Raw genomic sequence first — 17,043 nt, 5'->3', positions numbered from 1 at the left:
AAAGCTATTCATGTAAAATGTTAAGCTGAGTAGAAGAAATTAATGCAGCATATATATTTGCGTAAAAGACATTGCAAATCAATAAATTGCTGAATTTGCGTAACAAAATGTGACTTCGTTATGTTAACAACAGTATGGTTAATTTGACACACATGACTAAGGCGAAAATATGGAAATTGATTTCAAGTCGCCAACATTATAAAAGTATATATATTTTACAGAAGTCACCAATCAGAAACTGTCCCAAGATGAACATATTCGTTGCAGTTGCTCTTGCTTTCGGAGTATTTGTAGCTGGTAAGACAACATTTGTAATTAAGATCAACTTCGTATTTGTTTTAAAAAGAATCTGTTAAATTAATGAAATTCAAACCAAACAGAAAAATCTATCATAAGGAAAATTAGTTTTTAGAATGAATATTGATTAAAGCGCAGATATCTAAGAGATCTGGAAGATAAACGGCAGAAGAAAACACTAGCATTAATAATCTTCTCTTCTCTATATTTGGCAGTGTCTGAAGCCAGCTATGACTTTGCACCAAAGTACCACGCCTTTAAGTATGCAGCAGCAAAATTTGTAGCAAGTGGCTGCGGACCAGGATGGCATCAGTACAACAACCGTTGTTATTGGTTCAGCAGACAAAAGCTCAACTGGTACACTGCCTCAGTAAGTGGTCATGAAGATTTGATCTGATAGTGATACAAATAACTTTCTTGTCGAAATGCAAAACTGAAACATTGGCAGTAAAATAAAACGTTAATTTATTTTTTTTCAATTTTCAGCCTCAGTAAGTGTCAAAGTAACAAATGGTAGCTGTATGTTTGAATATTTTTGATATAACAGTGATTTTCATTGTAATACTATGGTTTTTAAATTCCAATGTAGTTATACTTAAAGTTTATATTGTCTTTTGATAGATGAAATGTGCCGCCATGGGTGGTTATCTGGTCTCAATTGACCAATCTCACGAAAATACTTACGTCAGACACATGTTGAGTGTCTATGGAGGTATGTGGATTATTTTCCTAGCCCTTTTACGTTTAAACATTCATATTTCTTTTCGATTTCTCAAGTGAATGACATATCAGGAATTATAACCTTACCATTGATTTTAACTGGATAGTAAGAGGAGGATCTTGGCTTGGTCTGAACGACATTCTGCGACCCAACAAACACAGATGGTGCTGGGGATTCGTTGCCAAGCCCTGCCACAAATTTGACTGGTACAGTAACGAACCCGCGTATCATGAGCATGGTGACTACAACTGCGGTCTGTTCAAGAGGTCCTACAAATACCACTGGCACGTCGACAGCTGTGGACAAAAGAACCACTATGTTTGCGAAAAACCACTGGTAAGAACAAACAGTTACAAAATATCAAGACCGATGAATAACAACAAAAAACTTGACAGCTACTAATATTTGTTTTGAGGTTTATTTGATATAATGGATAAATACATGTATTTTGCAACTGTGATGTGCATGTTTTATTCTCTTTTGCAGGGAAAGCCATGTGTTTGTGCTTATTAGACTTTATCTTGAAAATAAATTCAAAGTACAGAAAATAATACTTGCTTTTTATTCGCCACATTGTATTATTTTAGTATAAAGATTTTATCTGTTCAGTAGAGAGGGGTGGTTAGAGGATTGTCTTACAGATCAACATTTGATATCAGAACTTAATAATGTTAGAAAACTGCTATATCTTTAATATACATGTACACGTGTATATCATCAGTAGAGTCCTTTAAGTTGAGAGCATTGAAACTGGGATGGATACTGTATCTAAATACGTTTAAAATATTATTCAAAACAAGAGATGTTTGTAAAACACTTTATGCCCCCCCCCCTTGAAAACATCCACAAAGAAAATGAACGTAAACTTCAAATATTTGGAATTTTTCTAAGTCCAAGGGGCATAACTCTGTCGAAAATTGCTGTGTAACAAATTTCATTACAATATGTTCATCCTCTGCGAAGAAAATGAGCGGAAACTGCAAATAACTGAAATTTTTCTACGTCTAAGAGCCATAACTCTGTCAAAAATTGTTCGATCGTATTCAATATCAAACTTGACCTAGATATAATCATGATAAACCTGTATACCTAATTTCATTACAACATGTTCATCCCCTGCGAAGAAAATGAGCGGAAACTGCAAATAACTGAAATTTTTTAAAGTCCAAGGGCCATAACTCTGTCGAAAATTGCTTGATCGTAACCAATATCAAACTTGGCCTAGATATTATCATGATAAATCTGTATACCAAATTTTATTTCAATATATTTATACCCTGCGAAGAAAATGAGCGGAAACTGCAAATAACTGAAATTTTTGTACGTCAAAGGGCCATAACTCTGTAGAAAATTGCTCTCTCGATCGTAACCAATATCGAACTTGACCTAGATATAATCATAATAAAGCTGTTTACAAAATTTCATTTCAATATGTTCACCCCTTGCGAAGAAAATGAGCGGAAACTGCAAATAACTGGAGTTTTTGTACGTCCAAGGGCCATAACTCTGTCGAAAATTGCTTGATCGTACCCAATATCGAACTTCATCTAGATTTTATCATGATAAGCCTGTATACCAAATTTCAATTCAATATATTCATCCTCTGCGAAGAAGATGAATGGAAACTGTTGGTGGACCGACCGACCGACAGACAGACAGCAGCAAAGCAATATGCCCTCTCTTCTTCGAAGGGGGGCATAATTAAAACCGACGCTTCGGATGGTTATGATACATCTCATTGAATTTGTTTACAAATTATTCAAAATCATTCAACTGTTTTGTGAAAGTGTTTGCATCATCCAATTTTCCTGTATATATACAAAGCTTATAAATTGATCTGTTTGGTTTGAACCACAGCTCATTAGTTCACGCTTCCTGAATTAATTTTTCGAAAATATATATATATTTTTTATCTAAAATTAGTTATTTTTCCCAATTTGACTTGTACATCTCTTATCCATCATGCTATCTATTGTAATCAAGTAATTTTCGGATGATTTGAAAAAATAAATTTTAAGGTGTAGTTAGCCAATTTAGAATAATAATAGCATTAGTTTTGATAAAGATTTTGTTAATTTTTTTTACACAATCCTTTTTGTCATTAGATTCTACTTTTTTTTATTTTGGAGTAAAGTTATGAAAGCAAAAAAATGATAAATAAAACTTCACATACCCGACGCTACAACATTACTTGATAATCCTTCATATTATGAATAACAGTTGATATCCAAAAAATCTAATAAAGGGGTATAAATACCCCGACAAATGATTGCATCATCACATCAATACTTTCTGTATAGTTAGTTTTTGTCTTTGACAACTACAAATTCAGAAGGTATCCCCGTTTATGCATCATTAATTCATATAAACACAGGTCACAAGCTTTTCATTGTTTTCAAACAAATGTACATAATTTACTACCACACCGTTGTGATATAAAAATGTATGAACTTAAAAAGGCTAGTGTATGCACATTAATTTGCATATTGTAAACCAAAGTTGGCAGATCAAAAGTATCTGCCCGATGGAGAACTCGAACTACACTTTCCGCCATGACGTTAATTAGTCAAACCACGTTCCTTGGCACCCTGTTCTGGAAAGTTCTCTAAACTAAAATTCGTCAAATTGTTACATTTAATTTATAAACTTTTTTGTATCAACAAGAGATGTCCGATCCAAAAAGTGTGCCCGCTATTCGTGATGTAAACTTGTACTATACTTTTCGCCATAACGTTATTTTAAAGTCTTCCCACGTTCTTTGTTTCCCCTTTCTGGAAAGTTCTGTCCCATTTTACAACCAAGTGTCGTGCTTTGGAAGCTTTCTATACATCAAAACTAAAATCAAGCGCTTAAATTTACACTTTTCACCTTACGAAAATTAGTCAACCTGCGTTCTTGGTTACACTGTTCTGGGTGGTTCTGTTTCATTCTCTCGCCAGAGGTCATGCTTTGCAAGAGTCGTTACAACTAAAATCGCACGTTCAAGAAACGAATTGACTTATTTTAAATATTCAACATTTTCAAATTTTAACTTTAATATATACTCAAAGTAAGTTCCCAGTAAGTATGTTCACTCTTTACGTAATCATTCAATATTATTTCATTGCAAGCATATAATTTGATGCAAACTCCAACTGACTTGGATCCGCAAAAGCGTGTTCACCGCCTTACTCATATTTTTGCTATTTTGGGCTGGTTTATCGAAAATGAAAAAAGGTTTTTAATTGATTTGACAATAATTACTCATCAGATTAAATTCATTTACTGCTATTTTTATTTTTGTTTTGGCAAAATGTTTTCATTTAAAAGTATAGATTGTACTAAAATGTATCAAACATGTCCTAAAAATCTATGCATGAAACCATAACGTTTTTGACATTAATAGAATAAGTGGAAGATGTTATTCTTGTTTTTTTGTGTAATTTTTTTGACTTTATTATACAAAGGTTTTATTACTAGCATATGATATGTAACCTGAGACATTGACATGTTCTTACAACAAATACATGAACTTGAGTTAGAGACTAAAACGATTTCAATTAGATTTTCTATTTTTTCAAATGGTATTTGAATTATTGTTTACGCTTAAATAGAGAACGATTTTTGGTGCTGTGGAAAAACATGCTAGACTCTTAAGAATACATTTTAAGTGTACCGTTTGTTTAACCTTTGACTATGTTTTTATATCGGTATTATTGGACTACAAACTGAATGCAGATATTTGAAATCGATTGTAGTGTAAATCTTGAAACTCTTCGATTTATCATAAAAGAGTTAAAATACTAAAGCCTTATTATAAGTTCCTTCAACATAGAAATTTCATATTACACCGAGAGAGATGTATTTTATCTTTCTAGGCAAAAATATATCTTTCTGATGTTTGATACTTAATCAATAATCTGTACGAAAGCGTTTCAGCACAACCCTTGTTCATAAAATAGTTGTCATCTTTTTACAAGATTAATGCATTTTTAATTTTAAAAAGCAAAACAAAAAACATTTACTGTCATTTTTATTTTGAAAAACGAGTCTAATAAACACAAACACATGGCTTTCCCTGCAAAGAGAATAATACATACATATTAAACGTGCAAATTATTAAACCTTTGTAAATTTCTAGAAAACTTATTCTCGAGAAACATTTTCATCGAATTTAAACTACTTTTGAAACTTTTTATTCTCACCAGTGGTTTTTCACAAACATAGTTGTTCTTTTGTCCACAGCTGTCGACGTGCCAGTGGTATTTGTAGGACCTCTTGAACAGGCCGCAGTTGTAGTCACCGTGCTCATGATACACGGGTTCGTTACTGTACCAGTCAAATTTGTGGCAGGGCTTGGCAACGAATCCCCAGCACCATCTGTGTTTGTTGGGTCGCAGAATGTCGTTCAGACCAAGCCAAGATCCTCCTCTTACTTTTGAGTAAAAACAAATGTTAAATGTTGTATACTTTTCTATGACATAAACAAATGCAGTGCAGTATATGTGTAAAAGCCGTTAAAGAAGAGATTTTATATACCTCCATAGACACTCAACATGTGTCTGACGTAAGTGTTCTCGTGAGACTGGTCAATAGAGACCAGATAACCACCCATGGCGGCACATTTCATCTAGCAAAAGATCATTGGTATGAAAATAGCTTGCTTTTTTCAAGAACAATAACAAAAATGGTATTGAAATATTTAAAATATATATATATATATATTATTGTGCAGTCATAAATGAGATGTATTAAGTTGTTTTATCAAAAGCAAATAAAAAATCCTATTTTGAATTACATTTTTCGTTATACGTTTGCGGATTATTATTTGTTTTCTCGGGGGTTTTTTATCATTAAGAAATATATTTTTAAGTAACGGTTTGATGTAACTTTGAAATATTTATTTTACTGAACTAGGAACATTAGTGATCAGTGTGATCTTCAACATATTAGACTATTATCATTTTTTCTTTAACATTTTCTGGATGCAGACAAAATATTGTATCTTATTATTAACGCTTTCAAATAATGTGTCTTATCCTATTTAAATATAAACCATCTCATTTTTACCAACAAGGAACTATATGTTAGATTAGACCACTTACTGAGGCTGTGTACCAGTTGAGCTTTTGCCTGCTGAACCAATAACAACGGTTGTTGTACTGATGCCATCCTGGTCCGCAGCCACTTGCTACAAATTTTGCTGCTGCATACTTAAAGGCGTGGTACTTTGGTGCAAAGTTATAGCTGGCCTCAGACACTGCAAAATATAGGAGAGTAGGGGTTTTGTTTTGTCGGAAAATCCGGGCTTTATTAAAATCCTTAAATTTATTTACACACAAAAGTGCTACTATATCAAAATTTCTTTTCATCAAATTTACAGTTCTGTTTTAAAAAGTATACAATTTTACAGAAGATCTTTTAATTACAAATGATGTCTTACCAGCAACAAAAACACCGAGAGCAAGAGCAACTGTGATGACTATGTTCATATTGGGAAAAGTCCTGATTTGTGATTTCTGTCAAATACTTCTCGTTTTATAATGTTTGCGACTTGGATCAATTTCCATATTCTTGCCTTTATCGTGTTTATCAAATTAACCATACTGTTGTTAACTAAACATTGGTTTTCTTGTTACTTCTACTAAACAATTCAAATTATTTGGAATTGTGTATGCTTCATTTATTTCGTCCATGCAACTAGATGCCTTAAAAGTATTATATACACAGCAACTGCTGTGACGTTGAGCATGTATATATAGTACACAATATTTAGAGACGAAAGAACAGTTTCTTAAAGATACTGGAGCCATGAAGTCGTTTGTAGCTATCGTTCTTATAATTTGTCTTTGGGCAGGTAAGTCCACTTTACGAGCAATTACTTGATAAAAGCAGTAATATACTCTTATTAAAACTCCTCGCCCAAATAAATAGAATTATTTGAAAATAAAGGAATAGAATAATCTGAATTGTTCAACATTGTGCATTTGATATGCTTTTTCATTAATAGCACAGATAAAATAGGACAACAACGATTGAAATCAATTACCCGTGACGAAACATCAAAACATTAAATCAGTATATTTTGCGCGGGCATAAGATGATTGACAATTATTTTGTGATTCATTGATGACAGCTTAAAATGAAAAACTCTGATGATGGCCAAAATGAACAATAAGAAGAGAAGTTGGAATACATTGTACTCACTTTATATCTGCTGTTTATTTTGTCATAGAAAAGGTTATTTTGATAGAATTTTTTTTCCCATAAATGTAACGTCATTTCCATTGGCAACTTAAAACAATCCAAAAGCTCTGAGAAGAAATTCAACCAAAGTGGAAGTGTTTTTGATATTTAGAAAAGGTCACTGTCTAGGGTTGCAAAGAGATGCAATCTCAATGCATCGTTTTTAACTACTTAAAAGTTAATGCAAATCAGTCACTTCGGCACCAAGACAAATAAACGTGCTTATTTTATATCAAACTTAAAAAAAAACATGAACGATTATCCGATTTGTACAAAGTATTACATCCTTTTTTATTTGTAAGTTATTTTTATATTTCAGTCGCAAATGCCAGCTATGATAATGCCCCAAAATACAATGCCTTTGGTTATGCTGCCGCAAAGCTCACTGGCAGACACTGTCCTCCCGGATGGCTCCAGTACCACCAGAGCTGTTACTACTTCAGCAGAGACAGGCTGAGCTGGTGGCAGGCTTCGGTAACATGCATTCATGCCAAAAATATATTAAATTCACCGTATTGCTGTTATAATTTGTATTGGTGAAATATAACCCTACTCCGCTTAATGGCTGATGTTTTTTACTTAAAAAATATTTCTCTGTACTAAATCAGATGAAATGTGCTTCTATGGGAGGATTCCTGTGTAACATTGATGAAGCTCACGAGAACACTTACATCAGACATCACCTTTCTATGTACCAAGGTAATTTTTCGGCATATATGTACACTTTTTAACTCGGAGGTTTGTATTTAAAATATACGTTCAAGATTAAATTATTATACTTACATCAATACAGCAAAGAAAGTGATTGAAATTGTTTTTAAACAGTTCAACAGCAACAATAAAAGGTATAAATTAAGCTTCACATTTGATAGTGCATAAGTATGCAGATTGGTCAAGGGTCAGATCACTTATGTAACATTTTACTTTAAATATGTTCTGCTTTTGTAGTATCCCCTGGAGCGTGGTTCGGTTTGAACGACTGTTTGTATCCCAACGTCCACAGATGGGGCTGGGGATTCTCCAACAAACGATGCCACAAGTTTGACTGGTATGCTGGCGAGCCTGTGTACCATCAGAAAGGAGACTATAACTGTGGTATCTTCTGGAGCAGCTACAAATATCACTGGCATGTTGATAGCTGTACTCAGAGGAACTATTACGTTTGTGAAATGAAGATGGTAAGAGAAGTTTATAAGGAGAGAATGGCATTGGTGTTTTATTCACTCATCTTGTCACTATAGAAATTTATTTATATATTTCAGGGCAAGCCTTGCAAGTGCCAGTACTAAATCGAAGAACGAAAGTATCTTGAATAATAAAATGCAGTTTGAAATATTCATCACATCATTGTTCTTTTTTAGGATGTTTGTTTATGTTTGTTGTTGTTTCTCGTAGCTGCAATCAATGGTATATTGCATAAAATAGTTTCATAAATTACGTTATTCACAACACAAACATATTCCACTGTACGAAGAAAATGTTTGTTTCTATTTTTAAATGATTCATGTGAAGAGAGCAAAAATACGTAATTTATCATTTTAACACTTACATTATGTTTAAAATACTTCATATTATTGTTTATCTGGGGGTTTTTTGTGAATGATCTGATGACTTGATTCAATACGCTATTACTCACTGTGTTATATGTATTCTTAAAAAGGTGCAAAATACAGTACGCCTTCCCATTCGGTTATTGTTTAACAGATGTAAACTCGCCTGTGGGTTGCCTTTACTTAGGTGCCCAAACATTCACTAATAGGAACAAAAACTGAAACACTTCACTTTAAATAACTGGATAAATGACCATATTTTAAGCTACTGAACTTTGAATGTTTACCTGCAAAATCATCAAAATTATCCTGTTACCCTTACCAAGGTTTCGGGTTTATTTTAAATTGTCACAAATAATAAAATTATTTTGAGAACAAAACACCCCCATAAAATATGGATAACTTAATCAATCTGAATAAATGTTTTGAACATTACGACGGTAATTTTCTAAACTAATAATAGTTGATTGAATACTACAAACAAAATGACTAAGAGAAGCATTAAATCATCGAATGTCTTGATCTTCTTATATCATCTTTAGTTGTTTACTAATGATGATGTTGGATAAGTCCCCATTAAATTGTTAAAGAATATTTTTTTATTTTTGATGCACTTAATTTTTTTATATATGCACTCTTATACAATCCCTTTTACCCAAAACATATAAATAACATCGGATATACATCATTTTTTGTGGTAGGGATACACTGCTCATATCCAATCTTTATAGACTTTTAGCTCCATCCCTAAAATTGACCATCAGATTTGCCTAACATTTTCTAATATGATTTGTTTAAATATTAATTATCAATAATAAAAAAAGCTATTTAAGTTACCTTTTTAATTTTGGTAATTATGTTAGATTTATACATTAAGTCCCCCCCCCCCTCCCTCAATAGGACATCAATACAGTCTAACAATGGCCATGACCATCGAGCTCTCCTAAAAGTCTTTAAAATACACAAGAACATTTAGGCATAATTTCTCTCTCTAAGCTTGTCAATATATCTTGTCAAAATCTATCTATGTATGAATGGACAGAAATGTACCCCCACTTCGCCCATTTTTATATTCTAAATCAAAGTACGGACAGTGATGAAAAGCGCTAACCTAGCTTTTGTATTCATATAACAGATATATTTATGTAAGATTTCAGCTTCTGTATACGCACTTCTAATTACTGTATATTTCCTCATCACTACGTGCCAGTCGAATGTAAGCACCAAACATTAAATTCACAATAGCCCATACATTAGATTCACAACAATAACCTGTGCAGGTATGTGCATTATTCCCTGAAACTGGTTCCATGGACAGTTTAAATGATTTCTGCTCATAGGAGGCGATTATTCGATGCACCGAAAGTAGAAGTCTAACGACAATAAAGCGATGAGCTATGCTTAGCGCTTTAAAAATGCAAAAATCTAGTGGGTCTTCACCATTATTCACTGGATGTTGTTTAACTGGTGTGAACTCGCTTATGTTATTCGTCTGTACCAATCATGTCACAGCATGTCACGTGACATCTCTGTAAGTGTGTTCGACGTGACTTTACATGCCATAAACCTTCATTAATGAAAAAAAAATTTGCAGGTTGATTATCAACTGATTTTATTTTTAATCGCTACGTTTTCCTTTAAACTGGTGAGAAGTTGGCAATAAAGTCACGTAATATGTTAAGAAGTCTTTTCTGATCTACTTATCGTCTATTGTACAAAATTCCACCCATCTATACATTTTTTTTAAATTAAAAGACAAAGTATCAACCAAGAACAAAATTCGTAGTTACAGGGTCTACAAAGGTATTGATTATGCTTCAAACATTACAATAAAAACAATTCAAATTATCAACACACATCAGGATATTTCAAATTTATTCACTTTTGTTTTCAAATTTCGAATAGCATAGTATATTTTATTCTCTATAATAAGTTTTTATATGTTTATTGATATTATTCTTTTTAATAACCCAAACCCAAAGTAAATGGAATCCTTAATCATTTATACTGCTATTCAACTGTACCATGCGTGACACGTGATATACAACCTAAATCTCGTGTTTGAAGTGTATTTTCTCTAAATTTCATTTATGGATAACTTATAGGGTGATGCTCCACTTGACATGTTACTTACTCAACACAATAACATAACACATTTTCAAGGAATTAGATTGGTCATTTATTGAGGAAATAAATGACAGAAAGTATTTAACGTAAAGGAATGTACACATGCAGTTAACCAACAATGCCATACTCCTCAAACAAATTACATGTATGTACAGTAGATACCACATGAATGTAGTAATCAAGCAAAACATGTTTTTGCAATATAACTGTTTAAAAACAAACAGTCCAAATGTTAAACAAAGCTGTCCCTTGCGAACTATGCTTTCAGAACTGTATACTATGTTGTAGGGTTCTCATTTCAACTCATTTATCTGAGTGTATATTTTGTCAATTTTATACACTTGTTATATTAATTATATATAAAAGAAATATGCATAGATAAGAACCAAAAACAAACAACAAACGGAAACAAAATAAAGAAATGATAATTTTACCATGCAATTTACATATCCTCTAAAAAAAATAATATCACTATATTTTTCATGAAGTTGGTAATAAGGTGTGTTTTGATGGGTCTTTGAAAACTTGAAATTCGTCTTTCTAAATGATATTTTATTATTTTGGTAAACGAGAATAGGATTTACAGACAGTTTAAATATCTGTTGAACTATTTCAAACATATTGATTTGGGAAGACACATGATTACTGATTGGATATTTTAACGATTGTTCCTTACAAAGTGTCAGTAAGCAGTAAATTGTTTAGAATATTGCACAACGCTCTTCATAACCCGAGAAAGGACCAAGAACAGATAAAGACTAGCTTAAATTATATCTTTTCAAGTTACAGAGACTACGTGGTTTAAATTCGTGTAAACTATTTCAAAAACTTTCACGTTTCAGAAGATAGAGATTGCAATTCCTGCACACAACAAGTATGTGCAAAAGCATCTTGGACAACAAATTCTAATGTGTTTTGGTCGCTTGAAGATTTATTACAATTTGTTGCTGTCAAGGTATGAACAACAGTCTGATGTTCAATCAATATCCGTAAACAGCTTTGAATTTTCATATTATTGACAACAAAACAAAATTTAATGTTCTCTTTAGGAAAAAAAACTGTTCATAGTTTAGGTCATTAAAAAACAACGGACGAACATACAAAAGTATATATGCCATTAAACTTAATTGCAATGATTATACTTAAAGTTGTGATACCATTCATCTTCCTACAAATATTGTGGTAGTTCGCTTGATTAAAATGAAGGCTATTTTATCTTCACGTAATCTAGGTCTCAATATAAAAAAGTCAAAACGCAATTTCACGTCTAACCAATTTATTACAAACAGTTTAATAAACACAGACACATGGTTTACCCTGAAAATAAAACAAATGCACTATATAAACTCATAATGTTACGATGCTTTTTTTTTTTTTAGCAATACCTAAAAGAAATAATTGAAATATGTTTCAAATAAATAATTATAAGCAACAATAATTATCTCAAAAAATAAATAAATGAAATGCGTATATATTAAACCTCCTTACCAAAGGTTTTTCGCAGACATAGTGGTTCTTTTGTCCACAGCTGTCGACGTGCCAGTGGTATTTGTAGGACCTCTTGAACATACCGCAGTTGTAGTCACCGTGCTCATGATACACAGGTTCGTTACTGTACCAGTCAAATTTGTGGCAGGGCTTGGCAACGAATCCCCAGCACCACCTGTGTTTGTTGGGTCGCAGAATGTCGTTCAGGCCAAGCCAAGATCCTCCTCTTACTATTGAAAAAACACTTACATAAACAAACATCTGAACTTGGTACATGAATAATGTTATATACCCTAATAGAAGAATGTACATTTCCTGCCAAACTTAATCCAAAATTTACCTCCATAGACACTTAACATATGTCTGACATAAGTGTTCTCGTGAGATTGGTCAATAGAGACCAGATAACCACCCATGGCGGCACACTTCATCTGAAAATTAACGTTTTATATTACTGCCAAAGATTCAGTTATGTATGGCGACAAAAAAGTTACTTGAACTGCTATCAGATAAATTCTTCTTGACCACTTACTGAGGCTGTGTACCAGTTGAGCTTTTGTCTGCTGAACCAATAACAACGTTTGTTGTACTGATGCCATCCTGGTCCGCAGCCACCTGCTACAAATTTTGCTGCTGCATACTTAAAGGCGTGGTACTTTGGTGCAAAGTCATAGCTGGCATCAGAAACTACAAGATAGGTTTATTGAAAAGTATGAGCAATGATGGTATCTTCTATGGATGTTGCATGATTTTAAATTTAACTTGCTTAATGCTCTATCTTTTAACAACAAGTACAGACAAAAAGAGTACAGACAAAAAATAATATGTGTCAAAATACATTTGCTATTTCGTTCGTACAATAAGCGTATTTGTTTGGACAATAAAACAATATCATATAAATGCACAAAAATGTTTAAAATAAGTTAACTGAGTTCTTAAACACATCATAAATCTGAATGATATTGGTCAGTTTCAATACATTTGTTTTGTTTATTCATTTGGATTCTTGGTATTGTGAAATAAAACATGGACATTTTTGAATACCGTGTGAATCATATGAAAGATAAACTTATATAGAACATAAAAGTAATGAAAAAAAAATTAATTAATTAATTAATTAACTAACATATAGATCATTTTGCAACAAATTGATAATTTGAAACATGTTATATCAATAGTAATCCTCAATCAGGTCTTACCTGCTAAAATAGCACCAAGAAGAAGAGCTGATACAAGAACTACGTTCATTTTGAAGGTATTGCGGTATGGTATTCAAATGCAAACTTTCGGCGAATTTATAGCAGTTCTGACTTTAACTTACATTGTAATTTTACGCCAAAATCATGTTTGTTAAGCAATCCATGAAGAACATCCACTTCTTTTAAGATGAATCAGCAAAAGGTACTTCGTTTTACTGGATATAAGTATACATAACAATCACAAAGTCAGATTCGTAGATAATTGCTTAATCTATTGTAAAAAAAAAAAACCCACACAGCTGTGAACAGGTATATATATGTAGGAATCACAGAATATTCACAGTTTCCAACAGAGTTTGAAACAATGAATTACTGCATTATAATCACTCTCCTTGTGTGTGTCCTTGCAGGTAAGGTCATTTTGTCCAAGTTTACCGGCCACCAGAAAACAGTCGGTTATATGATATCTTAAAATATGTATATGTGTGTTTCTGAGGGCCTATTTTGAAGATAAAGGTAAGCTAAATATTTTGTCTTCTTAAACGCAGCTTTGCTCAGTGGAGAGAGAGATAGAGAGAGAGAGAGAGAGAGAGAGAGAGAGAGCTTTGAAACAAGACCAATCATATATACATGTATTTTCAATACTTTAAAAGTGCAAGTAAATTGCTTTTGTAAAATAAATGGCTTTAAATAAAATAACGCAACATTATCTCTTAATATACAACAACTATGAACGATGGTATGCTAAAAGGCGCAGTCGTTGAATCCTTTTTAAGAATGTAATAGTATTCTCCCACCAATGGAGGTATATGATTTCAATTCTTTTTAAAATTTTCATAAATGCAATTGGTTATTTTAGCTGTCCATGCCAGCTATGATAATGCCCCCAAATACAGTGCCTTTGGTTATGCTGCCGCAAAGCTCACTGGCAGACACTGTCCTCCCGGATGGCTTCAGTACCACCAGAGCTGTTACTACTTCAGCAGAGACAGGATGAGTTGGTGGCAGGCTTCGGTATCATATAAGCATAATAGTTCACATACGCATTCATAAAAGTATGCATTGATGCAAAAGTCAGTTTAGTTCATATGATACTTCAGAACAAAAATTAGAACAGCGTATTTTCTTTGCTTCAGATGAAATGTGCTTCAATGGGAGGATTTTTGTGCAACATTGATGAAGCTCACGAGAACACTTACATCCGACATCACCTGTCTATGTACCAAGGTAAAAAAATACGTACACAATCAAAGAAAACACACGTGTTATAAGAATGTTCAGTTCTAATTCTTTTCAATTCATTATTTTTCAAGTCTAATTTTTTCACGCTTATTAAGAAAATCAGGCGTTGTTTTAAAAGTTATGGTTTTTATTTTGTAGTATCCCCTGGGGCGTGGTTCGGTTTGAACGACTGTTTGTATCCCAACGTCCACAGATGGGGCTGGGGATTCTCCAACAAACGATGCCACAAGTTTGACTGGTATGCTGGCGAGCCTGTGTACCATCAGAAAGGAGACTATAACTGTGGTATCTTCTGGAGCAGCTACAAATATCACTGGCATGTCGATAGCTGTGCACAGAGAAACTACTACGTGTGTGAAATGAAGATGGTAAGAGAGAACTCAAAAAAAAATTCCATTTTTTTTTTCATTTGAAGTAGATTATGATACATTTTCTTTTTTTTTCCAGGGCAAACCCTGCAAGTGTCAATACTAACATTCGAAATAAATATTCAATTCTGAAAATCTATCATAATTGATTTTGTTTTAGGCCTAACAAAAAAAATGGTTTGTTTCCACTTTCATGCTGAAAAAAGTAGGGTCGGTCGGTCGGAATTTTTTTTTTTTCAAATATTTTCTTTCCCTTTAATATTGCAGTATCCATACATGCCGGTTAGATACTGACACTGCTGAATGGTATAAAATGAGAAATACTTTTAATATCATTCCTGACTATTCAGCTGGTCTTAACAAAACACAAAAATGATATTATATGTCAGATACTTTCTCTGCCAACGATGAGAGCATTATTAAAATCTACAACACATGGAAACATACAGCCATTTTGAAACAAAACGTTTGAGTTACACTGATTTGAGAAGAGTAACTGCTTCAAGCGTTTTTGTGACCAAAATTTTGTGTAATTTTTTTTCCAAATCGGATAAAAACGAAAATAAACGATTTTCCATCAAAAATCCTTAAAAAAAAGTTTTGAGTCGGGGGGTAAAAGCTAGGGTCGGTCGGGAAAGCGGAAACAAACACTTTTTTTTCTTAGGCCTTAATTGGGTTTTTGTTGTTTTAGAGTTAAACTTCTTTTTTCTATCCTGAGCGTTATCAAAATATGTGGATGGAAAAAATAACAAACATTATCTCGCGTTAAAACATATCGTTTATCATATTCAGCATTATATATATATATATATATATATATATATATATATATATATATATATATATATATATATATATATATATATATATATAAAACTCGTTAGGTGGGACACATTAAAATACCAAAAGAATCTATATTTCAAAGTCAATGGTCTATGAATTATTATCTATGAAAGGATAACTGACTTAGCGCCGGGTTTTGGGCCCTTTTCTTTCGATTCTGTTGTGTTTATTTCTTAACCTTACATAACTTTTGTTAAATGTTTTAAGAGTCTAGTCAATTTCCAACATGAATTAAGATTTTAGACTGTGATACAATACGTTCATTCTATTTTTAATTTTCGCCTTACAACTTTAGAAAAAAGAAGAATTATAGCTTATCTGTCCTTGATCAAACATAAGATTAATATTAATATGCATGAGAGGTGGAGCTGACATTATCAGAATGCTCTTAAAATTAGACTAGCATGAATAACAATGCCATGTATAAATCAAAGTACTGAAGTACTGACGGGAGTTGATTTTATCGATTATTATTTAACTTAAAATCATCGATATGTTAATTTGCTTGGCAAGTAGTTTATAATCTGTATTTGAATTACGCACATTTTATAATATGAATTTTTCGACATGAATTTCGAGAAAACCTCTCATGAATCATGTTGTGTAATATTTAAAAATAGAATTGATTTCATCAAATTATGTATCGCTATTCGAAATATTTCAAAAATTGTATGGATCCAACCAATAATCAACTCTAGCCTCGTTCAATCAGATGCACGGCTATCTCCGTTAATCTCCGACAAGTAAGAGATACCAGATCACGTGATAGCTTGATGATGCGACCTCTAAATATGGACTGACTCTCTCTGCTTGTCGGAGATGTACGGAGACAGCCGATGGTTTAACGACTCTATATTAAACTCTGACTTAGGAATACATACGACTGCAAAAAACTTCTAAATTGTTCCTACTATTTAAAATCTGACTTTTTCCAAGGTATTCATAAATAAGTTTCCTTTTAAAAAAATGTTTCAGCGTACATT

The 17,043-nt window shown here is 32.6% G+C and overlaps 4 protein-coding genes across 4 annotated transcripts; 2 read left to right on the top strand and 2 right to left on the bottom strand.

Moving 5' to 3' along the window:
- The first annotated feature begins 163 nt into the window (after positions 1-163).
- LOC128161675 (perlucin-like protein) lies at positions 164-1,569 on the top strand. Its single transcript, XM_052825039.1, has 5 exons — positions 164-297; positions 513-667; positions 919-1,009; positions 1,125-1,354; positions 1,505-1,569. The coding sequence occupies exons 1-5, from the start codon at positions 249-251 to the stop codon at positions 1,529-1,531; spliced, it is 552 nt and encodes a 183-aa protein (XP_052680999.1). The 5' UTR covers positions 164-248; the 3' UTR covers positions 1,532-1,569.
- Positions 1,570-5,013: 3,444 nt separating this feature from the next.
- On the bottom strand, positions 5,014-6,566 carry LOC128161668 (perlucin-like protein). The gene is made up of 5 exons (XM_052825027.1): positions 6,441-6,566; positions 6,103-6,257; positions 5,537-5,627; positions 5,203-5,432; positions 5,014-5,075 (listed from the first exon to the last, which is right to left on the bottom strand). Exons 1-5 carry the CDS (start codon positions 6,487-6,489, stop codon positions 5,049-5,051), a joined length of 552 nt encoding a protein of 183 aa, XP_052680987.1. The 5' UTR covers positions 6,490-6,566; the 3' UTR covers positions 5,014-5,048.
- Positions 6,567-6,734: 168 nt separating this feature from the next.
- LOC128159285 (asialoglycoprotein receptor 2-like) lies at positions 6,735-15,356 on the top strand. The gene is made up of 7 exons (XM_052822351.1): positions 6,735-6,854; positions 7,563-7,717; positions 7,852-7,942; positions 14,467-14,621; positions 14,744-14,834; positions 14,988-15,217; positions 15,297-15,356. Exons 1-7 carry the CDS (start codon positions 6,809-6,811, stop codon positions 15,321-15,323), a joined length of 795 nt encoding a protein of 264 aa, XP_052678311.1. The 5' UTR covers positions 6,735-6,808; the 3' UTR covers positions 15,324-15,356.
- LOC128159264 (perlucin-like protein) lies at positions 12,180-13,736 on the bottom strand. Its single transcript, XM_052822331.1, has 5 exons — positions 13,608-13,736; positions 12,941-13,095; positions 12,749-12,839; positions 12,409-12,638; positions 12,180-12,237 (listed from the first exon to the last, which is right to left on the bottom strand). Exons 1-5 carry the CDS (start codon positions 13,654-13,656, stop codon positions 12,211-12,213), a joined length of 552 nt encoding a protein of 183 aa, XP_052678291.1. The 5' UTR covers positions 13,657-13,736; the 3' UTR covers positions 12,180-12,210.
- Positions 15,357-17,043: the final 1,687 nt, after the last annotated feature.

Source organism: Crassostrea angulata, chromosome 1 (genome assembly GCF_025612915.1).
Source record: "Crassostrea angulata isolate pt1a10 chromosome 1, ASM2561291v2, whole genome shotgun sequence".
Lineage (NCBI taxonomy): Eukaryota > Metazoa > Mollusca > Bivalvia > Ostreida > Ostreidae > Magallana > Magallana angulata.
The sequence above is the reverse complement of the archived record's forward strand: the minus strand, read 5'-3'. Positions and strand labels throughout refer to the sequence as shown.

What these genes read in the sequence shown, in the direction of transcription:
- LOC128161675 (XM_052825039.1), top strand. Translation starts at nt 249, where the DNA reads ATGAACATATTCGTTGCAGTTGCTCTTGCTTTCGGAGTATTTGTAGCT. An exon ending in TCAACTGGTACACTGCCTCA is followed by an intron (nt 668 to 918) that starts GTAAGTGGTCAT and finishes GTCTTTTGATAG; the next exon opens with ATGAAATGTGCCGCCATGGG. An exon ending in CATGTTGAGTGTCTATGGAG is followed by an intron (nt 1,010 to 1,124) that starts GTATGTGGATTA and finishes TTAACTGGATAG; the next exon opens with TAAGAGGAGGATCTTGGCTT.
- LOC128161668 (XM_052825027.1), bottom strand. Translation starts at nt 6,489, where the DNA reads ATGAACATAGTCATCACAGTTGCTCTTGCTCTCGGTGTTTTTGTTGCT. An exon ending in TCAACTGGTACACAGCCTCA is followed by an intron (nt 5,628 to 6,102) that starts GTAAGTGGTCTA and finishes ATCTTTTGCTAG; the next exon opens with ATGAAATGTGCCGCCATGGG. An exon ending in CATGTTGAGTGTCTATGGAG is followed by an intron (nt 5,433 to 5,536) that starts GTATATAAAATC and finishes TTTACTCAAAAG; the next exon opens with TAAGAGGAGGATCTTGGCTT.
- LOC128159285 (XM_052822351.1), top strand. Translation starts at nt 6,809, where the DNA reads ATGAAGTCGTTTGTAGCTATCGTTCTTATAATTTGTCTTTGGGCAG. An exon ending in TGAGCTGGTGGCAGGCTTCG is followed by an intron (nt 7,718 to 7,851) that starts GTAACATGCATT and finishes GTACTAAATCAG; the next exon opens with ATGAAATGTGCTTCTATGGG. An exon ending in ACGTGTGTGAAATGAAGATG is followed by an intron (nt 15,218 to 15,296) that starts GTAAGAGAGAAC and finishes TTTTTTTTCCAG; the next exon opens with GGCAAACCCTGCAAGTGTCA.
- LOC128159264 (XM_052822331.1), bottom strand. Translation starts at nt 13,656, where the DNA reads ATGAACGTAGTTCTTGTATCAGCTCTTCTTCTTGGTGCTATTTTAGCA. An exon ending in TCAACTGGTACACAGCCTCA is followed by an intron (nt 12,840 to 12,940) that starts GTAAGTGGTCAA and finishes GTTAATTTTCAG; the next exon opens with ATGAAGTGTGCCGCCATGGG. An exon ending in TATGTTAAGTGTCTATGGAG is followed by an intron (nt 12,639 to 12,748) that starts GTAAATTTTGGA and finishes TTTTTTCAATAG; the next exon opens with TAAGAGGAGGATCTTGGCTT.